The 25000-nt window shown below is 39.5% G+C and overlaps 2 protein-coding genes across 4 annotated transcripts in view; both read left to right on the top strand.

Annotated features, from left to right (window-relative positions):
• LOC122255967 (uncharacterized) overlaps nt 1-7459 on the top strand; it is a 66817-nt gene extending 59358 nt beyond the window's left edge. For all 3 annotated transcript variants that reach the window (XM_086552471.1, XM_086552469.1, XM_086552472.1), the window contains 4 exons: nt 1-3763; nt 4422-5833; nt 5983-6166; nt 6426-7459. The exon at nt 1-3763 is cut by the window's left edge and continues 77 nt beyond it. In XM_086552471.1, the coding sequence (XP_086408597.1) occupies nt 1-3763; nt 4422-5833; nt 5983-6166; nt 6426-7325 (6259 nt within the window). In that variant the 3' untranslated portion in view covers nt 7326-7459. The remainder of the gene's footprint in view (nt 3764-4421; nt 5834-5982; nt 6167-6425) is intronic.
• Nucleotides 7460-19351: 11892 nt separating this feature from the next.
• On the top strand, nt 19352-21238 carry LOC147468581 (uncharacterized). Its single transcript, XM_086553105.1, has 3 exons — nt 19352-19499; nt 19835-19993; nt 20099-21238. The coding sequence occupies exons 1-3, from the start codon at nt 19484-19486 to the stop codon at nt 20395-20397; spliced, it is 474 nt and encodes a 157-aa protein (XP_086409231.1). The 5' UTR covers nt 19352-19483; the 3' UTR covers nt 20398-21238.
• Nucleotides 21239-25000: the final 3762 nt, after the last annotated feature.

The following is a 25000-nucleotide window of genomic DNA, read 5'->3' as shown; positions in this document are numbered from 1 at the left end:
CTCTTGGAAGGAAGACATTGTTGCCACGGCTCTGACTACAGCAGGCAGCATGCCACCCTCCCCTTCAGTAGCACAGGCCTTGGCCAAGCTCATTCTGCATCCCTCAAAATTACCTTCTTTGTTAAAGGACAGAGCAAGCAGACTCTTTGACCTCTGGAGGAAGATGGAAATCAGTGTGGATGACTTAGATAAAAAGGAAAGGAAAACAGACAAGTTAGTTATAGATGGGAGGACCTCCACTCTCTATACCTTGTTTGAAAATGCATGTTCAGAAGCATTGGCTAAAACCAGGGACTTTGCAGTTGATAATGAAATGCAAGGTTCAGCCAGTCCACAGAATACCTTGGCAATCCTCCTTGAGTCCCCAAGTGATGAATTCAGAAAACTATTGTCCCTCTATGCCAACATGACCTTCAGAAAAGATACTGAAAATTTTCCGCAACATGTCACCCAGATCCCAAAACTTCCAGAATTTGGAGAACTTATAAAAAAAAGAGAACTCCAGGCTGAGAATCTGAGAAAATTTTCAGCTGGGAGAGAATATACAGAAGTGAATCAGAACTGTATAGAGTTTGAGGTTCTGGATGAAACAATGACAAAGGATTTCAGTGAGAAGAAGGGATTCTTTAGAAATTTAGGTATGTGGCAAAAAGATACAGGAACAACCCTAATGACAAAAGCAAAGGACGAAGCACAAGACTTGTTTAGAACTCGCAGTCTTTCACTAGACCCGAGCAAAGCAGCGAGGATCCGCTATGATTCCTTCTCAAGGAATTCAGTGGGAAGTACATCCCCCCAGAAAGCACACAAGAAATCCTCTCATTCAAGACAGAGCAGATCACAGAGAAGAAGACACCATTCATTATCTTTGCATAAGAAAGGACAAAATGTTTCTTTAATCAAGAGAAGTCATTCTGTAAATTCTCTTGAAAGAAAGGATAGAAATACCAACAGTTCTGGATTCCCCCAAGAATTTTTAGCAAAAGAAATTCCTCTAAAACAATTTTTGATGCTATATGAACACTTGGTACTCAACATTAAGGATAAAGAATTTCTTAATACAATTTGTTTACTGCAATGGATACTGAGCAGAGAAAGGAAGTTCTGCCTTTCAGGTGCAGTTCTCAAGGATGGAGAGCACTCAGTTTTTAAAAAAGTTGATCTTAGTTTACAAGATATCATATTAGCATTTGTCTGGGATTTCATCACAGAAACCCAATCATTTCCAGTTACAAACCCTAAATCCATGGCAAAGAAACCTCTGAAAACAAAAGAGAAAAAGTCTACAGTAGATGGAGCACTGTCTACTATTAAATCAAATATAATGCCAGGGCAGACTGTAGTTGAAAATCTGTATGAAGATCATGCAGTGAATTCAGAGAAGAATATGAAAAAGGAGAGGAAATGTTCTTCACTAATACCAGTGACAGTCACAAATGAAAGTGATATGAGCAAAGAGATAAGAGATGTGCTTGATACAGGTTTGAGTAGAGACTGTTCTGAAGAGAAAGAGGTTGAAATGCAAGGCAATGTAGTCAACAAAATGCTGGATGGAGGGATTCTTAATGAAAATAACAAGACTGAACTCAAAGTGAATGAGGCAGATGGTGCAAAAATGGAGCAAGAGGAGGAAGACATACTAGATGACAAGCAATGCCAGGAAGTAGTCAGTTTCCAGGATGATAATTGTGCATTACAGCCTGTAGTTAGTCCACCTCTTGGTGCTGTTGCTGGACCAATAAAGAATAAACTGAAAATACTTGAGAATTATGAAATAATGGAGGTAATACGTGTGAGCAGTGAAGCACACAAGGATGAATCAGATTTAGTTGATAAAAAAGGAGCAGACCTCAAAGAATATGATTTAACAAAAGCAAAACCATTACTTTCTGATCATTTAGCAGACCATGAATTAATAGATGTTTCTACACAGTATTCAGTCCCTCTATCTGATAATTCATGGAAACCTTTCAGGCCAAAATCTAGAATGTCCACAAAAACATCAGCCCCTAGACTAGTCATTGAGGCTAAAGGACAGGAGACTGTGATGAAGCAACAGGAAATCTCCACTGTAGCTGTCTGCAAGAAGAAGAGCCTCACACCAGTAGAGACTCCTTCTGAGGTCTTGGATCCCCATTTTCATGGCCTACCAAAGATCATGCAATTTAGCACTCTTCAAGACAGCAAAGTGCTAAGCTTATCTGATCTTAATAATGATGATGAGGAAGGTAACACATGTCTCTCAAATTCCCTGGTCTATCAAAATGACAATACTCTGGATGATGTCACTCTACCAGAATCACTCCATGCTTCAGACTTGGAGGAAGATATTCAGTGTGCTTCCAGGTTTGAGAAGAAAAATGAAGTGGGAAAGTTTAAAAGCCATATGACCTCATATGAAAACAGGAGAATGAATACAACTGTAACACTTAATGGTCCAGCTAAACTTAATTTAGATCAATCCAAGCAGCCAGATAATAGAACAGTCCCAATTCAGGTCAAACCCATGTATACAGATATTGCAAGCAACAGGCAGAAAGTGAGTAGGAGAGAAGTGGATTTTATTCCTAAGCAAAAAGGTAATAGTGGCCAGGCCTTTAAACTATTGACACTACCAGTGTCAATTGCCAGTGAACACAGTGAGGCAGCCACAGAAAGATACAAACCATTCAAGTTAAAGGAAATACCTTATCAGTTTATTCAGAAGAAATATTTGCCAGAAAACAAGAAACTGATAACAAAAGCCAGTGAGCATAAGTCAGAAAATTCTGGTGGTCATATGAAAAGAACAAAAATATTGAAATTTGACACTGAGACCCCAAGCAGTGTTTTTAAGGATAGAATGACTTTATTAGCAATTCCCACTTATACCTCATGTCTTAGGTCAGCTCAGGAGAAGTCCCTGAAGCTTTTAGATCCTCAACAAGTTTTTACTTTTGCAGACAGAAATATGGAAGATGATAAGCTTACAAAGTTCAAGATACTTCATAATAAAAAGTCTATAGAGAAGCCAATGTTAAGCAGAGGAACCAAAGTAAAAAACCTTGGTTTACTAGATATACATGCTGTAAAGAACATAAGAAAGACTAATGATGCACTTGATAAAATGAACAAAGAAGAGGCCAATTTATTCAGTGACAATAAATCTTTGAATTGGAAAGTCTCAGAGTCTCCTGCCAGCTTTGAACCAGAGAAGCCTAGAATTTTGACAGCTGATCAAGAGCATGAGATGGAGCAGAAAGCCATACTCCATTTTCCCACGATACAGAGAGTAGACAAAGCATGCCAGCACATTACCACTCAGTCATGTGTAAACAGTACAGAAACTCAAACTGTAGATTTACAAAAGGTTAAAGGTGATATCACAAGAGAGATGGCCCTGGTATTACCTAGTGATGCTGAGCAGACTTCAGGAGAAATTTCCCATCACTCAGAGATTGATGAAAAGATTGGAACTTCTGTAACAGTTGAAAATCAGGGAAAAGAGGTTGAAGTTATCATGCTACCAAAAGAAAGTGATCAAACCTTGGAAACTATTCCTAGTCAGAAAAGGTCAGATGAAGTTGCCAGATTGCCAGAATATGATCAAGACAAAGTTAGTTCAAATAATGACCTTATGCCTGCAGGCCAGAATCAGAAAAAGTCAGCCCTTATAGAAACAAGGGCACAGAAGGATGTAGCAGTTAGAGTGAAGGATTCTGACATGGCAGAAAAAACAATTAGAATCCCCTGCTCTGTTGCAAATGAAGGAAAGAATGTGCAAGTTAGTATAGTACCATATTTCATGAATAGCATTTAGAAAATAGTATTTGTGCTTAGGATTCAATAGACAACAAAATCTCTATATATTCAGTGAGATGATTTTGCATGAATGGCACATTAGCTTGTCTAACTGTGGTAGTCACTTTTTTCTTCATCAACCTCCAGTTCCATCCAATAACATCTCCAGCTTTTACTGGCCATCATTATATTTTGTAGTCAATATGGCACATGATAGCCTTGTGACCTTGTTTTTTAGTGTAAAATAGCAACTACAGATGGATAGTTGACTAGGCCATTCTGCTGTTTTCTGTCTCCTGTTATATTTAATGGTTGTATTTTAGCTGTAAACTGTGCAAAGTAAGTACAGAATACCATGAATATTATAGAAGCATTTATGATATTATTGATATAAATAGTAGCATAGAATGTGACTTTCATGAACAAAATGTACCTTTCAAATTTGTCGGTTCCCAATCTATAATATGGACATTCTATTGCCATCTGTTGATAACTGTTTGCACCCAATAATATTGTTTTAGAATATAAGGCAACAGAGTAAATAATTTATTAAAATGTAAATACTGTCAGAATCAGAAATGCCAGTCCCTTATTTTGCTTTTAGGTCTTTAAAAGATCTGATGTAAACTTCTCCTTTTCAGACTCAGACAGACCATATTGCAGCAGTATCACTTCAACAGACAGATGATTCCTGCATGGGCCCCCCAGCATCTCCTCCTGCAAACTCTACAGTATCCCTCCATGCAGCACCTCCAGGAAAGCCTAGTCAGATGGCCTTCTCACTCAATCATTCTATTGTGGATGCAGATAGGTTTTGCCATCAGCCCAGCAGAACAGAGTTAACCAATGTATTAACACAGGTTGATATTCCATGCAAAATTGTACAAGTACGTTTGGATGCAATGGGTGATAAACTAAATGAAACTATCTATGGTGAAGAATTGAACAAAATGGACAAGCCAGTAAATGAAAAGGATTCAGAGATAAAAAGTAGAATAAGTGATAGCAAGCACTTAGATGAAACAAAAAAATCAGATTCCAAGAGTCTTGAGAACAACTGCCAAAGATTATTTGAAGACATAATTAATGATGTAAATGTTGAAAATCCCAAATCACATTATGAAGTGACTTCTGCAGATGTATGTGGAGGAAGAGAAATTTCACAGTCTAGGGTTAGACCAGACCTTATAAATAACCAAAGTGATTTTATAAAAAAAAAAGAAACAGTGTTTCCATTACAGGAAAACAAAACTAGTCATAAATCTGAAGATAAAGAACAAGAAGTTCATATACCATATGAAGATAAGGTACAGGTTGTATTTAATTCGGGCGAGGAAGATATGACAATGAACAATCTTGTAAAGGCTTTTTCTGAAGGAAAGATAACCTTTGGGGATTTGTGTAGATGCAGCACACAAGTGGTCAAGGAGGACAATATTCCAGAAGGGATTTTGTCAGAAAAGGAAGATCACATGAAGGCCATCCAAGCCTTAGAAAGAGAAGCAGAAGAAACAGTGAAAGGACTTCAGGAATCTAGGCAATTCATGTCCAAGATAAATGCATTAGTGCAAGTGGCAGGGGAGTTGGAGAGTCAGAAACAGCAGGCATCTACTCGTGGTGGTGATAAAAATGCATCAAGGCCTAACAAGATCAGTGTAAACAGTACATCTGGAGAATCCATTAGAAGTGAAAGTCATGAATGGCAAAGTATGAAGTCATTGTTCCATAAGACTGGCAACAGTGACATATTAGTTAAGTATATTGAAGGTATCCAACCAAAGGATTTAAGGTTTGATGTTATAGATGATATTATGAAGTACACAGGGTTTGAGGAAGGACTTCATAAAGCATCTCCTTCCAACACTTCCCAGCCCCTGTGTGAATCCTACACTCAAAATGATACACAATTGAACCTTTCACAGTCCAATTGTGATAAGTCATTTGACAGAAGAAGTATCAATAGCAGGTGTTCTAAAGAAGATGGCGGCAAGTTTGCCAATCAACAATCACTGAAGAGCTCACCAGTGCTACATCTTGATCTCACTAGTCTCAGGTGAGGGCTATTTGCTGCTTGAGATAATGTAGATAATGTATGATTAACATGGAATGTATTAGATAGCATTTGGAAGAATAGGTAAAAAAAATTGTATGACAGCAAATTTCTACACATAGTTCTGCTTATTACATTTCTCATCTTTTCAGATCTGAATCCAGCATTGACTATAACTCACCACAGTATAGTGATAAGAAACAAAATTTGCCAGCATTAACCACTGAAGCAGGAGTACTCAAGAGAAGTGAAAATGTCAGGCGATGGATGAGGGAACAGCGGAAGAAGAAGCTCTCACAGGTCCAGAATGCCCATACCACCAACATACCATCCAAGGTAAAAATTTAAGTTTGCAAAAATAGTACTCATAATAGTGATTTCCTCACATTGATGCTATGTCTGCATTAGATTTTCATGTTCAAGTATAAATACAGAAATAACTGACATTAATTGTATCACATAATTGCTTAATGCTTGCTCATCATGTTTCAAAACTTGGTGCTTTCTCCCAGCAACATGAAATATGGTATATATTACTTGTTTTATGTTAATATCCACCTTTTCTTCTAAATTGCATTACAATAATCCTTACCAGAACCCATCAGAAATATCCACAAGCTTCCACAGTGATACACTGACTAGCAGGCAGCTTCATGAATGTAGCAGAGAAAGAGAGAAAAGGAAAGCACAGTTAAGAGAAGAATTTCAGAGGAAACGAGAGGAAGAAGTAGAGAAACTTCTCAGAGATCATGAGGAAGAACTGTCCACACACAGAGCGCTAATTAAAGATAAGAAATGTAACTTAGAGAGCATGATTGTTTCTAAGTCTGCTCGATATGTTGAAAGTAAAAATAAAAATAAAATGAAGGTTTCCAAACTTTTGCAAGGTAACAGCTCACCCTTGAATGCCTGTCTACTTCCAAAAAGGAATGCAGAGTTGGCTTTCAGAGACAATTTACCTTTAAACAGAGGGAAACTGAACACTGCTGACATCTCCAAACATCGAAGGAGAATATCATCTGTTCACTACAAGAGTTTCAAATTGAGCACTGGTTTAGAAAATGACAAAAAGATACAAGAAGAGGTCAGCCGTCTTCAAGAATGTGTGAGATCATCCAGGAAGTCTAGATTGGCTCCAAGATGCTCAGGTAAGAGCACCAACAGAGGTAAAATGCTGTCTATAAAAGAGGGTTTTCATTATGACCAATTGGATGAAGATCAGACTAAAAGTGAAAATAAAAGGGCAAAAAGTAGTCATAGATTAGACAATACCAGCAATGACTTGTCAATGAAAAATAATGATGTGAGCTCTGAGAACAATTTGAGGAGAAATGGAAGCTTTTCACTTCCCTTGGATCGTATATCAGAGGTAGACACGTCGCCTTCACAGAATTATTCTTTAAGGAATTTAGAGCAGTCACCCACTGGAGAAGATACAAGTGGAGATATTTCTTGGAATGTTCCTGATGAAATCAAGATGTTGCTTTATAAATGATAATCAATAAAATTGTTTTATAGGACTTTTATTGTAACAGATATGTACCTGAAATATTTATTTGATATTGTATACATATCCTATATATACCAATGTATTACATATGAATTAATAAAACAAAGATCATTAACCAAGGCAAGATGATTTATTGAATCTTACGAGAAATGTAATTGTGATGATTATTATAATAGTAAAAATGATTGTAACTAATATGATTAGAAATAGAAATATGAAATAGAGCTCTATATTGGTAGCACAAAAATAATAGAATCAAATAAAGAAGCAATTATCTGATCTGAAAATATTGGGTATTATTATCAGGATTATTCATTCTAAAATTGATTTTAAATATCACTGAGTGCATATACTCTGTATTACAGCTAGATGTAGTAGTAGTAGAATAATAGTGATAGCAATCATAATGACGATGAGGATGATGATGGTGATGATAACATATTAGTAATGATAATAAGATCATATGATAATAGTAGTAGTAATAATAATAAATGGATTAATAATAACAATGATGATAATAATGATAATTGGGAATGACAATGAGAATTCTATTATTTTGAATGTAATGATTGTGACAAGAATAATGATAATAGTATTGATAAAGATAATGGTAATAACAACAATAAGGATAAGAGTACTAAAGACAATAATGATAATGATAATGATAGAACAATTATGAGCACACAACTACTACTATTACTACTTCTACAACTATTGATGTGTTAGGGCCTTCTCTTTCTGCAGACAGGTGAAATGTTATTACATCAATATTATATGAGACAAGGAAGCCAAGTAGTACCATATTTACTATTCATTCCTTTATTGTTAATGGACTGATGCTCATTTTCTGCCTTTGGTGAGTTCTTTTGAGTCTCTAAGGAAGGTAAGGATCAGCTAATCTCTAGGGATAATAACCATGCCTGATTGAAAACAGGCCCTTTTCAAGGGTTAAGAGCCCTGACCTGCTGGTAGGATTCATCAAATTCAGGATCTTCCTTAGGTTGTCTGCAAACCCTGAGGTGGCAGGCCTCAGATTGTGCAAGTAAGAGGTCCTATGCAATCTCATGGTGCAGTAGTTGGTAGGGCACATGACCCTGCCAAATATACCCTCTTATTTGGCATAAAGACATGAAGATGTGATTCCAAACAAGACTGGCAATATCAGGGCCTTGAGGACATGTAGCTTGGTTATTCTGCATCACCGGACCACACTATCAAGGTATGTAAAGATCTGTGTGACTTCATTGTCTTCACTATAAGAAGGTCTCAACTGGATGAATTCTAGACCCCAAAATACTGGTACTTAGTCTTAGTCCGACAGACCTCCAGACCCAAGGGCTTTGCCTCATTAGTGAATAAATAGAGAGCCCCCTTTCAGAAAGAATGGTAACGTCATCAACAAAGTCAAGATCGGTAACCTTGATATTACCCTGTGTTCTTCTGCACTGACTTTGTTTGACAACTCTACAATGTTAAGGATAACCTGTTGAAGCATCATTGGCAGAGGAAAAGACTTGAGTCAGGCTGATTTTTCAGCAATCAAAATTTATCTACAAGAAACATCCCTCGACTGTAAAGAAATCGCTCATAAAGTTGGTGTATCATTATTTAGTGTGTACAGAGTGAAAAGGAAGATTGAAAATATCGAAAATTACGAGCCAAAACATGTTGGAAAGTGTGGAAGGAAATCCTGTACCACCCCAAGACAGGAGAGAATTCTCATTGATATGGTAAGAAAAGACTGTTCAAAGTCGTCAAGACAACTAGCAGCTGAATTAGTGGGCTATGATGTATAACCAGCTTAATAAGCTGGGTTACCGTGCCTGTAGGCCAACTAGAGTGCCAAGACTAACCGAGGCCATGAGGAAGAAAAGGTTGGCTTGGGCCAAGGCACACAGCCACTGGACATCTGATGACTGGGAAAAGGTAAATATGCATTAAATTTTGCTGAATTCGTTGTTTTTCGACACAAATTAATTAAAATAACTATTTCACTAAATAAAATAGCGAATGTTTCATGCTTGATTCAAGATGCTGCATCTAAATTGTAAAAAATGTCTTTGTTCCAATTCATGTTTGATGAAACCCACTTGAAGACTGGGGTTTACTAAGCTGTAATTTAAGTTTGAGTGAAAAAAAAATCAATTAATTTGTTTTGTTTGCATCCAGGTATATTTCTCTGATGAATCAATGATGGAAATACTGAGTGATAGGCGAAAATTTGTGAGGAGGACGTCAAAAGAGAAGGACCACCCTGACTGTTAGAAGACTGCAGTCAAGTTCCCTTCCAAAGTCATGGTGTAGTGATTCATTGAGATAGATGATTCCCTTGCCCCAAAGTAAATTCCCGATTGAATCTATGGTAACGTGAATCCTATCCTGTGTAGGGGTAGGATGCCACCAGCTGATAAGGGATCAGCACCCGTGTATGTGCAAGACAGTCGAAGACGTGTAAAGTGTATGTTATTTATGTGTATGAGTGTATGTCAGTCTGTATGTGGAAGAAAAGAGTTCCTACACAGGACATTGCCGAGCAGGCGTGGTTAGACTCAGGCAAACATTACAGGGTGTCATGAAAGATATAACAGAAATAGTTCCGATCATAGTTTATTATTTATTATTCAAACAAAGAAAGGTCTCTCCTCCTTCCATATCCAAAAATATTGTCTTTGGCCTGGCCATGAATTTACCTATGGCCGCAACCCTTTTATACAATGATAAAATTCCAATAATGAGACAAGTGCCAAAAGGGCACTGGTTGTGAGCAGTGCGTTGCCGAGCTAGGGGCTCATGTGCAAGAGGCCATCTGCTACCGATCCTTTCTTTTCTTTCTTTGTTGGATTTATTGGCTATCAACCAGCGGCACATGCCAAGGTCATTAAGCCAATGATTCCATTTTATCTTATCAATCTATAGCTCATAAAGTTTTGTCTCCTTTAGAAAAGTGATTACTTTACTGATTATTTTTTCATTGTCAGATAGTATATTTTCTATATTACATTCTATATTTTTAATTTGTAAATAGTTTTTGATTTTTTGTCTTTGGTTGTGATATTTATGGCATGATGTCAGGATGTGTGGTATGGTCATGGTTCTATTGCAGTAGCCACACTGTAAAGGGAAATTCTTTTCGATATAGGGAGTAAGGTGTGTTAATCTTGTGGCATTGACCCTAAGTCTCGCCAACACCACCTCATCCCTTCTGTTTTTTTCTGTGGGCTGTGTCCCACTGTTTTATTTCCATTTTGTGTTTAATGATTGGCAAGCTAGTCCACTCACTCTGCCACAGGAGACGGATTTTTGCTTTTATAAAAGAGACAAAACACCTGAGATCTGTGCGGACAATGCCAGGCTCCAGATCACCAGTCGACCCGGCTAGTTTGTCAGCCTGTTCGTTGCCATGGATACCCGAGTGTCCAGGTACCCATATCAGCTCGATTGATTTATTGGCACTATGTAATTTACGAATGATATTACCCTGTATTTAATTTTTAGTGGTTTCTAAGGATTTAATAGCTTTAAGTGAACTTAACGAGTCTGAAAATATGACTATTCTATCGTGGGTCGTCGATAGGGCAAAATATAAGGGTTTGTTTATTGCAAAAAGTTCAGCAAGAAAGATCGATGTATGATTCGGCAATCTGAATCTCAACTGGCATTCAGTCAACCATACACCTGCTCCCACACACTCGTCTGTCTTAGAGCCGTCGGTATACAAATAAATAAAGGAAAGATGTTTAATTAGGATCTCTCTGAACCGCTGGCGTACCTCCACCTCCGGCACCGTGGCTTTGGCTGATGGTAGCCAGTCTAATACGGTGGTGAAATTGGGTGTCTCCCACGGTGCAATATTTGACTGAACCAGGGTATCTATAGTAGAGAGATCTATACCGACTTTTTCTGCGAGGTCATCGAGTCTATTGCACAGCGGCTTTCCGCCGCGGTGCTGTGGGCCTATCAGCCGGCGCAAAATATTCCCGTTGTGGTGACGGGGCTGCCTGGCTATTTTGGCGGCGTAAGTCAGCGCAAGCTGGCCGCGTCTGAGACGGAGGGGAGGTACTCCCGTCTATACCTCTAGTGCTACCGATCCGCTTGCTTGCTTGTTGCTTGCTTGTTGGATTTATTGGCTATCAACCAGCGGCACATGCCAAGGTCATTAAGCCAATGATTCCATTTTATTTTATCAATCTATATAAGGTCATAAAGTTTTGTCTCCTTTAGAAAAGTGATTACTTTACTTATTATTGTTTCATTGTTTGACCATAATTTTTTTTATGTTGTATTCTATATTTTTTATTTGAAAATAATTTTTTATGGTTTGTCTATGTTGATTGTGTTTATTGCAGTATATTAAAATGTGTGCCGTTGTTAGATGGTTGTTGCAATGGTCACATTGTGGAGGGAAGTTTTTCTCTATATAGGGAGTGAGGTGTGTCATTCTTGTAGCATTGACCCTTATTCGGGCCAACACCACCTCCTCCCTTCTAATTTTTCTGTGGGCTGTGTCCCACATTTCAATTTCGTCTTTGATTTTGTTGTTTAATGTGAGGTCGGTCCACAGGAGATGGATTTTTGCTTTTATAAAAGAGACAAAACACCTGAGATCTGTGCGGACAATACCAGGCTCCAGATCACCAGGCTAGTTTGTCAGCCTGTTCGTTGCCATGGATACCCGAGTGTCCAGGTACCCATATCAGTTTGATTGATTTTTTGGCACTATGCAATTTACGAATGATATTACCCTGTATTTCATTATTGGTGGTTTCTAGGGATTTAATGGCTTTAAGTGAACTTGACGAGTCTGAAAATATGACTATTCTATCGTGGGTCGTCGATAAGGCAAAATCTAAAGCTTTATTAATTGCAAAGAGTTCGGCAAGAAAGATCGATGTATGATTTGGCAATCTGAATCTCAACTGGCATTCAGTCGACCATACACCCGCTCCCACACACTCGTCTGTCTTGGACCCGTCGGTATATAAATGAAGAAAGGAAAGATGTTTAATAATGATTTCTCTGAACCTCTGGCGTACCTCCACCTCCGGCACCGTGGCTTTGGCTGATGGTAGCCAGTCTAAAACGGTGGTAAAATTGGGTGTCTCCCACGGTGCTATGTTTGACTGAACCAGGGTATCGATGGTAGAGAGATCTATACCGACTTTATCTGTGAGGTCATGGAGTCTATTGCACAGCGGCTTCCCGCCGCGGTGCTGTGGCCCTACCTGCCGGCGCAAAACATCCCTGTTGGGATGCTGGGGCTGCCTGGCTATTTTGGCGGCATAAGTCAGCGCAAGCTGGCCGCGTCTAAGACGGAGGGGAGGTACTCCCGACTCTACCTCTAGGCGCTCGGTGCGAGTGCACTTAAGGGCTCCAAGACAGACGCGTAAACACGCATTCTGTACAACATTCAAACCTTTCAGAGTTGAGCTCGTTGCCGAGCCATACACGATTGACCCATAATCTACTTTAGATCTAATCAGGGATTTATATAAGATCAGTAAAGACTTTCTATCAGCTCCCCATTTGTGTTCAGAAATGCACTTTAATAAATTGAGTGCTTTTTGACATTTATTCTTTAACTGACCAATGTGGTCTTTCCAATTTAATCTACTATCAAAAAGTAGACCAAGAAATCTAGCTGAATTTTGAATAGGTATTGGGTGGTTGTCTAGTGTTAGCCTGATGTTGGGCTTTCTCCTATGGGTAAAGACCACGCCAATACTCTTTCTAATGGAAAACTTAAAACCCCACTGGAGGCCCCAGTTATGAATCATATCCAGTGCCAATTGGATCTGATTTGCCGAGAACTCTGCATTATTGCTAGAGTGCCATAATGCACAATCATCGGCGTACAGTGAGTATTTAAGATTCCGAGATGGTAAAATGTCATTTATCATACATAAAAATAATGTTGGAGACAAGACACTTCTTTGTGGGACCCCTTTTGCCTGGACAAAATGTCCGAGAAAGTGACATTGTCAGAAAATAATTTAACAGAAAACGTTCTGTCAGAAATGAAATTTTGGATAAAACAAAGCAAGTTTCCACGTAATCCGAAAGCATAAAGTTTTCTGAGTAGGCCATGTCGCCATGTCATGTCGTAGACTTTTTCTATATCTAAAAATACTGAAATCAAAAAATGCTTTTTGGCAAATGCCTCATGAATATGACTTTCCAGTTTTACTAGCTGATCGAGAGTTTGACGTCCCTTTCGGAAGCCGCACTGCTCGTCAGCTAGTAAATTCCTGGTATTTAAAAAATGCAATAGCCTACTATTAACAATTCTTTCCATGACCTTGCATAACCAGCTTGTCAACGCAATTGGGCGGTAAGAGATGGCGGATCTGGGATTTCCCCCTCCTTTCAATATGGGAATGATGTGGGCGAAGTGCCATGAATTTGGAAAAGTCTGGCTTTTCCAAATATCATTGTACACTTCTAGCAACTTAATCATGTCATCATGATTAAGATGCTTTATCATCTCATATCGAATCTCATCGGGGCCTGGGGATGTTCCTCTACAGGCTTCTAGGGCTCGGACAAGCTCATTCATTGTAAGATCTTTATTGTAATCAAAATTATCTCCTGTGGCAAAGTGAATTGGTTGCAGCTCGGATGCTTTCTTGGTGGTCAGGAATGCAGCATTGTAGTTTTCCGAGCTGCTTGTATAAGAGAATTGCCTGGCGATTGTGTTAGCAATGTCTCTAGGTGAATCATAATTTCTTCCCTCATGAGTGATGTTTTTGATTTTTATTGATACTTTTTTCTATTTATTCTATTAACTGTGGACCAAACCTCTGAAATCTTGGTGTTGCTATTGATTGTAGAGACAAAGCTTCGCCAGGAGTCTCTTTTGGCTTGTCTGATTGTTCTTCGAGCCCTAGCTCTCGCTTGTTTGTAATTGCAAAAGTTCTCGTTTGTGATATTATTATGGAAAAGCCTGTAGGCCCTATTTCGTTCACATAGCGCTCTGCGGCAATCTGGTGTCCACCATGGAACTCTATGCTTAACGCTATCTGTCGAAGTCTTAGGGATGGTTGCCATTGCTGCATTTATAATACAATTTTGAACATTGTTTACTTTATCATCAATGGTTTCTCCAACCATTTCGAGCTTGACGCTCCTTGTGAAGGCGACCCAATCTGCTCTTTTTACGTTAAATTTGGGTGCTGAAGGCGTCCTCGTGGTGTCGCATGAATATTTAATACAAATGGGAAGGTGATCGCTTCCCAACGAGTCGTCAATGGTGTGCCACAGGCACTTGGCTGTTAGTGTTTAAGAGACCAGTGATAGGTCAATAAAGCTCAAATTACCGGTATTATCGTCTACTCGCGTTGGACTACCATCATTTAGAAGAACCAGATCAGAGTCGTTGATCAACTTAACTACTTGCTCACCTCTACCATTCACCCGCAGGGAACCCCATGATGTATGACGAGCATTAAAATTAATTTATTGTTTGGCAGACTGTCCTGAATAGCAAAAAGCTCATCATAGATTATCATTTTATCAGGTGGACAATAAGCTGAGCATATAGTCAGATACGTGTTATTGAATTTTACTTTGCATGCGACGTGTTCCAAAATAGAATTAATCGTCACTTCAGCGAAAGGGAGATTCTGGTGGATGTACATGGCGGCTCCGCCTCCACTCCTTCCACTCTTTTCTACAAAAATGGTAGTTTCTTAGCGATACGACCTCGTCAGAGACTTGGTCGTCTAAATGGCTTTCTTGTAGCCGATCCGAGGCCTCGCAGGGGGTTATATTGGCCCCTTTCCAGGGAGGAAGTAGTAGGCCCTACTACTTCCTCCCTGGAAAGGGGCCAATTTAGCCATTTAGACGACCATATATCCAGTATATATCTATACTATTTATATATATATATACACTATTTATATATATATACTATATATATATATATATATATATATATATTTATATATATATATACTATTTACATATATATATATATATATATATATATGTATATATATATATATATATGTATATATATATATGTATATATTGTGATGGGTATAGATGACTCTAATATCCACACATAGAGAAATATAAGGTTGGTGTCAAACACAGCAGCTGATACAATAACAATATATTATAACTTCAATAATATGACACGATATAATATATATATATATATATATATATATAAATATAACAAGGAATGACTCTGGAAATAAAGATCGGGATTAGCACTAGTTCACAATAGTAGATGTAGGAGTGCGAGTGGTAGATGTTGGTGATTAAGGTCAAGGACCTCGAGAGACTTCGCTATCGTCAGTATATCTCAGGACGGCTCGCTAGGCGGGGCGATGAGCCGTCTACAGGAAAGTAGGCGTAGCTATTCCAAGTGTCAGCTTGGGTCGCGATTTCCTGATTGGCTAACTTCGGTTCATCATAATTCATAGGTCCGCCCTCGGGTCAGCCTTTGAGGGTGATATTCCTATGATGGGGAGATGACCAGAATATCCAGAAGGGCTAAAGTTGCAGGTGCTGCCTTTAACGAATCTTTGCCCGATCCTGGGGGATATACGAAATCCGATAATTGTGAAGGTCACATCTGTGTATTGTAATTTGATCATGTATCTCAGGTCAGACATATGCTCTGTTAACCGTTAAACATAAATACTTTCATATCGCTCTACCATGCTACCCCAAATCGTCCCGATTTGGTAAGAAATAAAGTAGGAAGCTTTATACTTAACTGAGGATAAGAATTCCTTGATCAGGGGAACTCTATAAGAGTGGTATACGAAGAGACAGCAACATCCGGCAGATTCTTGATTAATGCACAATACTACACGGATTTGCAGCATGGCAGGCATCGAGATCAGCTCCGGAATTACAGGTTTAACACACCTGGGAGGTGTGCTCTTCTGCATCCGTCAATATCATAACTTGAAAAAAAAGTACAAGTACCTGGCGCCTTACATGGCTTTAGAGAAGTAAGCGGGGACGTAGGGTAGAAGACATAGTTCGATATATGAAAAGGAAAATGATTATTGCAACAAGAAAAAAAACGTGAGTTAGTAATATATCGAATATTGTATCAAAATGGTTTGTATGTTGTTGTTGTTTTTTTGTATTATTATTCTTATTATTTATATATATATATTTTTTTTTGGATTTGATTTTTTTTCTTATAATATTATATGGCATGAGGGTAACTGGTATATGCAACAGAATCATGGGTATGATTTACTTGCTCGTTTTTTCAATGCAACTCGCCAGTAGGTGATGCAATAGCACGCTCCCAGGGTTACTAGCAACATACACATTCCGGCGACGGTAACGTATACGGGATAAACGTAGGTTGCGTGGAACGGGCTGAGCGGGGTAAATGCATCAAGCTGTTGCAAAGTAGGCATCTGTTGAAAGGTTATACTAGGAAGAGAAATGTTATAGGATGGCAATGATACCGACATGGGCTGCAGGTAGGAGGTATTCATTGCAATCTTCCTTGTATAGGTATGGGTGGCTGGAATAAATAAGGATAAGGAAGTTAGTTCACATGAGGCTGGAAGAACAAAAGTACCTTGTAGAACAACATCAGGGTTATGCTCGTTACACATAACTGTAGTTGTAGTAGCCTTGAAGTAAAATAATAGGGTAATGTCGTGAAATGGGAGAAGAAACGGCCTAACCGAACCACGGATTTCAGAGAATGTGCACTGACCTATAATGTTATGGTTTGTAATGAGTGCCCTGGAACAAGATGGCATGTTTGTGTCAAGTGCCAGAGGCGATGAAGTGCAAACAAATGTGCGAGGAGTGGTCTTTGCACAGTTATCTAAGAAATCTGCTGGTGGGAAGGAAATAGACTGGCCGTGAAGGGATTTTAGGATGAGTGAATGTTGTGTGTTTAAAGTGAAGAAAGTGTTATTTGTTTTGTATGGGAATGGGTGAATGAAATAAGCCTTGAAGGTAGTTTCAGGGGAGAGTGGAATAAGTACAGAGAGACCTGAAATTGTGAGGTAAGATTTTAGAGTAGAGTAGAACTGAATTCGTTGCCTTAGAGGAAAAAGAGGCTTAACATTAGCAGAGGAGATATTGTGGAGAATAGGGCGTAAGTCATGTGGAGTAATGAGACTGGGAAGCACTTCGCCTGCTGTTGCTGAAATCAACGAGTTGGTTATTGAGTTAATATTATTTATAATCTTATTAATTGTCACTTGGTAAGATAGCACGTTAAACGCAAGCTCTGTGAAATGGTTAGAGTTATTGAGCTTTGTGGAGAGGTTTTCAAAGGTTGAGTTAACGCTGTGAAATGCTCTCTGTAACTCGTAAACATTAGTGGCAATAGTGTTGACGGCATGAATCGATGCGTCAAATCTGTGAGTAATTGTTCTGAGATTATCCTGATACTCTGAGAACTTAGAAGTGAAAGTATCATCATCTACAACGCCAAATAACGCATGGGCAATCTTTCCGACAGCATTAATTAATCCTCGTCGTGAACGATGTTTATGTTCTACAAAAGAAGAAAGTTGATTATGGATAGAATTAAGTGCACTGTCAAGAAGAGAGAATTGCTGCTGCGTTAACTGTTCACGAGTTACCTGCGCTTGAAGTGATGCTATCTTACGTAGGTGGAAGGTAGCCAGACCGGAGAAATCAGCAATCGGCTGAAGCGAAATTTTGATTTCCACATTGTTTGTTACTGGTAAGACTAGCCCATGGTCCTCAACGAAGGCTCCTGGTACTGCGCGAAGCCTAGGGGGTAGGGCATGGCGGTCGGCAGACGCCAAAGTGAAGAATGATAAGCCCAAGAGTAGTAAGATCTGGAAGATAAAAATCAATTAGTGTTCGTCGGCCGGGGGAGAATAGTACTTGTGAGCAAGCTTTAGGACGTCGAAATGAGACCAAGATTGTTCACCTGACTGTATGCATTTAATGTAGGCCTTGTTGTTCTTTACACTAATTACTCTAAATGGACCTTCAAATCTAGGAGCAAGCTTTGACTTAATATTGAGTGGTTGGTTGACTTTTCTAAATACTAATGCTCCAACTTCAATGTCCTTGTGGCGGGCCACTTTGTGTTGAAATGACAGTATTCTATCTCTGGAATTAGTCAAATGCTTCTTTGTGATCTGAAAGATGGACTTGTTTCTATTTAGAAGATACTCAGCATAATTATCATTATATGAAGGAACTTGACCTTCATCAAAGAGGTCATAGGGTAGCCTTTTATCCATTCCATATAAAAGAAAATGTGGGGTATCACCTAAGGAAGAATGGAATGTACTATTAATACAAGACTGGATTGTCAATAGCGATTCATCCCATGTGTCCGATGTCGCATCAACAAGCGATCTCATTAATGAGAGGATGGAGGAGTTGAGCCTTTCTGTAATACCATTACTTTGTGGGCGGTAAGGGAGAATGTTAACACGAGTTACATTCATGATATCACATAACTTATCCATGACTTTGTTATGAAATTCAGTCCCGTTATCAGTTGAAAAATACATGGGGGCTGAATGTCTATGACAGAAGTCGTGAAAAGCATGTGCAACAACATTTGCTGTTTTGTTGGGCACGGGGACGAGTTCACAAAAACGAGTGAAGTTGTCAATGAAGACTAAAATATAACGATTTCCATTGCGAGAAGGTAGAAAACCTGACAATGTGTCGCAAGAGACCTTCTGGAAGGGAAAGTCTGGAATGTCATATTTCAATGCAGGGGCTGGGTCCTTGTGATATGGGCATTGCTTACAAGACTGAACATGCTTAGCAACTTTGCTAATGAGGTGTGGGAAGAAGAAGCGTTGCTGAGCTAAGTGAATTGCCTTATACTTACCGCAGTGTGCAGCTTCTTTCGACTCATGGAAAAGAGGAAGGATTCGACCTTCAAGGGATTCAGGAATAACTACAAGCTTACGAGATGCCTTAACCCTATACTTCCCACGCGGACGAATTCGTCCGTTAATTTATAACAGGGTGCTACGGGAAGAATACTGCTTACACGATCCTGTTTCCCGAGCCGACGAATTCGTCTGTTATGTGTGCTTCCCGCTCCACGTGACTCCGCCCACTCGCTATTATTTATAGCTCAGTAAGCGACCGATAATTGAGGGGATCTGGTGTTCCTGATTTTGCTGCCCCCTCCCTCATATTATGCCCAGATGGATGAATTATCAAGTAAGTTTTGCATATAGAAAAAATACAAAGAAGTTTCTGAATAGTTATTAGTTAGTGTAGTATGTATAAAAACACAGTGTGATAAATTTTGTAGATTATATAATAGGATTATTTTAGCAGACTAATTCGTCCAGTTGGGAACACCACCTCATTTTTTTACATTCCTAGTCGATTGAGAAAATGTACATTTACTTCGAATATATTGAAGATATTCCAATTTAGGCTGCTGTCATGTGTTATACCATTGTGATATATATAGCCTATTGTTATCATCATTATTATTTATTATTATTATTATTATTGTTATTATTATTATTATTATTACTTTTTTACAGGTATCCCATCGTCAACCTTTTATGGCAGACAGCTTGACAGGGTACGAGCAAGAGATCATGAATTTGTACAAGAAGTTAATCTAGAAAACATAGACAGTGATGTTGAAACTGAGGAAGAGGAAGCAGATGACCCTGTTATGCCCACAAATCTACTTACTGGTAAATTGAATTTCTTTTTTAATTGAATCATGACCTACAATTTTTATATTTTTGAAACATATAAATTTTAGTCATTATGACTTTTCTTTCTTTCTTTTTTTTTAGATACAGAACAAGTTGAAGAGAGTTATGCTGAAAGGGCAACTTTTGATGCATCACTGCCACTCTCTGAAGACAGTGACACTGTAGTTTTGGAGGTTGCAGACACTACAGTGGAAAATGAAGAGGCTCCACAAGTTACAGCCAGAAGAGCTCGAGCTAATGCCAGGGCCTCTACAACATCATGGGTGCCTCCGGATTGCAATGATGTTACACAGAATTACACCTTTCTTGGCCAAAATCATGTATTTGATGATGATTTACGTCAACCCATTGAGTATGTAAGGCAATTACATTGTATGTAAGACATGGTGATTGTCAACAGTTGGCTACTGTACAGAAGGGATGCACTCAACCTCCAGCTACCAAAGTCAGAGGTAATTCCTTTGGCATTTTTCAAAATAAAAGTAGCATTTTCTTTGATAATGGCAGGTAAAGAATGCAATCGTAAAAGAGGAAGACCATCTCTTTCAGATGCTACTGATGCAAGACACAAAGTGACTAAAGTTGGAAGACCTCAAACCTTGCCTGATCATCCTATCAGATATGACAGTGTTGGCCATTGGCCTGCTGTAGAAGACCAGAGAAGGATGTGTAAGAAAAAAGGATGCAAGGGAAAAACCAATATTGTATGTTCCAAATGCAAGGTAAACCTTTGCCTAAATGGGAAGCAAAACTGCTATGTAGAATTTCATACTCGGTAGACAATGTCCTGCAGGCAGTAAAGAAAACGGAATTTGTTTCTTTTTCCATAAAGTGATTATTCATTTATTTTGGTCAAGAATTTTTTAGTTCAGTACAATTCAATGAAGTGACAATAACATTTTTGTTACTATATCAGTAATTGATGCAAAAAGGAAATAAAACTGCTTAATATGTATAGTGTAACCATTGTCAAACAAAAATAAAACATAAGGAAGGCAAAAAAGACTTTAGCTTGATCATAGAAATACATATTTTCTTTTTATCAGAAATTCCCCATTATTCACTGTGCCCATATGGACGAATTAGTCCTCTAATTCTAAGTTATTTGTTATTTATGTTATGATGAAAAACACAAAATAACTAGACATAAATGATGAAAAGAAGTGGAAAGAACAGCAAAATTATTTTTTTCCAAGAAAGAAAAAAAATTGGGAAGTAAAGGGTTAAGCTTTCTTGTCCTATATTGAGACTTGTAGCAAAGTAGACCGTTAGCATCGAGGTAAAGTTGACTTACTCGAACATGTCTGCTAGGGGGAGGTCTTTCATTCCTTTCTAAAGCTTGAATTAAGGGGCCGTACAGATTATCATTACGTTGCGCTATCCGGATCTCGTCCTCCGTGGGTGGGTCCATGGGAGGTACGGCTGGGGCAGCCAAGACCGGGGCGGTAACAGAATGAATGGAGTCGGAACGGTGATCATTAACATGTGCAGACCGGATCTCGTCCTTCGAAGAATCCTCAACGGTAGGCGCGGCAGTATTTACCAAGATCGGTGCAATGTCAGAGAATTTCACCTTGCGGGAGGCAAAGGTGGGCGAGGAGCTAATTTCAGGCAGGTTGTGAGCGTCAGAGAGAGGAGCGCGTGATAGCGCGTCGGCAACAACATTTTGTTTCCCGGGTAAATAAACAATGGTGACGTCAAACTCTGCAAGAATTTCAATTGCGCGGGCGCGTCGTCCATGAGGGTCCCTACCCTTAAATATGGACGTGAGGGAGGAATGATCAGTGTGCACTTCTATCTGATATCCCAAGATTAGCTCTCGAAAATGACGGAGGGCCCATGTGATACTGAGTAATTCACGGTCCGTCGTGTGATAGCGTTTTTCCGCTGAATTGAGGGCGCGACTTGCAAAAGCAATGGGCTGCGTTTTTCCAGAATGGCCATGTTTCTGGTGGAGTACTGCTCCGAGCCCGAGGTTTGAGGCATCAGTGGTGAGGACAAAAGGCAAACTGAAATCGGGGAAGGCTAAGAGTGGAGCCTTAATTAGTCGCGATTTAAGAGTTGAAAATGCGGCTTTTTCCTCGTCTGTCCACTGCCAAGTTGTATCCTTTTTAAGGAGATGGTTAAGCGGTGTCGCGATGGACCCGTAACCTTGAATGAACGGCCTGTAAAAACCTGAAAGGCCTAAAAATGACTTCAATTCCTTCTGGTTCTTAGGTGTTGGAAAGTCGGCAATGGCTTTAACTTTTGAATCATTAGGTGCAATACCTTTAGATGACAAGGTATGGCCTAAGAATTCTAACTTAGACTTGAAGAACTGACACTTGCTAGGTTGAATACATAATCCTGCAGTTGATAGCCTATTGAAAACCTGGCGCAATTTCTTCTCGTGTTCAGAGAGGGAGGGTGAACAAATTAAAATATCATCTAAATACACGAGGACCTCATCATTAATTAATCCTGATAGTACAAGTGACATTAATCTGCTAAATGTGAGAGGGGAATTGCGAAGGCCAAAAGGACATACTAAAAATTCAAAGTGTCCCATATGAGTCGAGAAAGCCGTATATGGCACGCTTTCAGGAGCCATAGGAACTTGCAGGAAGCCTTTAGCAAGGTCAACAGTTGAAAAAATCTTATTATTAGAGCCAATGTCTTGCAACAACAATCTAAGATTAGGAATTGGGAATGGTTCTGGCACTGTTACTTTATTCAACTTGTGATAGTCGACCACTGGGCGGAAAGTATTATCCTTCTTTGGAACAAGGAGGAGGGGAGAGGCCCAGGGTGAATTGCTTGGTTGAATAAGATTCATGTCTAACATTGTTTTAACTTCCTTTTCCAAGGCCTGTCGCTTCGAATGAGGGATCTTATAACTCGGTATGTACGAAGGCATAGCATCAGGCTCGAGGGTAATGGAGTGTTGAAGCAATGTTGTTTTTCCGATAGGACGGTCCTTGGTTGGCAGTACGCTTGGGAATTCTTTAAATAAGTTATTCAAAATATCATATCCTTCATGAAAATCTAAATTTTGCTTCAGAACATGATCAGAGCTCTGCTCATCAGGGGAAGATGATGTTGCAGAAAAAACAGGGGAGGGAACAGGTAAATCAAATTCGCAAATAGGCAATTCTGTGAATTCATAAGATATTACAGGTACACCAGCGTTAATAGTCAATGGGGCCGGGGTAAGATTAAATACATGCACCTGACATCTATTATCAGTGATATTATACAAGGAAGGTAATGTTGCACAACCTTTTACTCGTATATTATCAGGTAATATCAAAGCAGTACCATTTGCCGAAGGACAAGAAACGTCTATCAGTAGATCATGAAATGCCGGGATAGTAGTGGTAGCACTAGCTATAAACTTAGGAGCATTATCATTAGCGGTCCAAGATTTCGCACAGTCGTCAACGTGTTTTGCGCGCTAAGGTTTGCGTGATGCGGGTGCGCGCGCAGCGAGAGGAGGGGTGAAGCGAGGGCGGGTGGGAGGGGTAGGGGGGTGGTGGGGAGGAGAGGATGGGAAGTGAGGTGTAGTCATGGTGTGACTATGGTCATGTGTGACTTCATAGATTGCCATTGCGGGTGTGAAAGGGTCGGCATGCGTCCATAGGCAAGAGGGAGTCCTTAACAGGTAATTCTGACCATTAAAAGTAATGCTATTACTCTGAGGATGGAGGGAAATCCCTGTACGGTATAAGAAATCATGACCCAACAAAAGGTGTCCCGGAGTAAAATTAGATTCTACAACGACAAACTTGTGAGCAAAAATTTCACTACCAAGAGAAATGTTAAGGACTTTGCTGCCTAAAGCTGATACCTTATCTCCTGTTATCCCGCAAATGGTGGTTTGACTCGGTTGCAAATCTAATGATAATTCAAAATTCCGCAAGGTATTCAACGAGACCACAGAACAAGAAGATCCGGTGTCTAAGAAGAAATACGCAGGCTTGTCATTCAATATAGATGGAAGCAAAGGCGGTTGAGTGATATCATTAGGGATGCAACTAGTCGAGACAATGTGGTGTGTTACCGGTATTGTGCTTGTAGTGTTGCCGTGTCTGGGTGTTTTTGGCTTTTCCCTAAAAAATGGCGGTTTGCTTGGCGTTGCTGGAGCAATCTGTAAGTTTGATCCACCTGGTCAGGGAACGCCGAGCAGTGAGCCCAAGGGTGTGAGCGCGTGCCATGATAAGGACAGTACGGTGTCGAATAACATGAGTCGGCACCGTGACCTTTTGCACAACAATTAAAACACTGATCTCTGTCTGGTGCCCAATTCGTGACGCAAGGTTGTTTACGTCTGGGTACATGAGGTGAGTTAGATGATGGGGGAAAGCGAGTTTTATGTCCCGCATTATATCTGTGAGGGGAGGTTTGTCTCGAGTGTTGTGTTTTCGTGTCTTGGTTGTGGAACCGCGGGTTAGGGTTGCGTTGTGGTTTGTCGTTTGGTTGTTTGTGCTTGTTCGTGTTACGCAAGGGTGTGTTGTCTTGTGTGGTCGTGTTTGCCTTAGTCGTGGGAATGCCTGCGTTGACTGATACTGCGGGAGCCTTCTCTCTGATAGACTTGGCAAATTCGCCGGGTAACTTAAGTAAATCAGTATCTTCACAGGGTTCCCAAACTTGCTCTTGTACAGAAGTAGGTAAAGAAGCAACTAGGATAGATTTGACCATATACGTCATAGAGGAGACGTGATGGTCGTTAAACAAGGATTTGATGTGGGAGTCATGGTTGTGGGGAATACTCTTAACCCATTTTGAAACTTGAACCCGAAGCTGATTGATAAAGAATCGAATGTCTTCTTCGGACAAGGAAGCAGGCTTTAATGGAATAAGTCTCGCGAACTGAATATGATGACTTACATCCAAGGATTTGAACGAAGATCTAAATATATCCTTGAAATAACTCCAACTGCGCAATTCGGATGGCAATGTTTTAAAGGCGTTAATCGCGTTACGTACTTTTGCTGAGGTAAGCTC

This window comes from Penaeus japonicus, unplaced genomic scaffold (assembly GCF_977035675.1).
Source record: "Penaeus japonicus unplaced genomic scaffold, GWHDUDI00000001_assembly GWHDUDI00000027, whole genome shotgun sequence".
Classification (NCBI taxonomy): Eukaryota; Metazoa; Arthropoda; class Malacostraca; order Decapoda; family Penaeidae; genus Penaeus; species Penaeus japonicus.
This window is presented reverse-complemented; position numbering and strand designations above follow the sequence as displayed.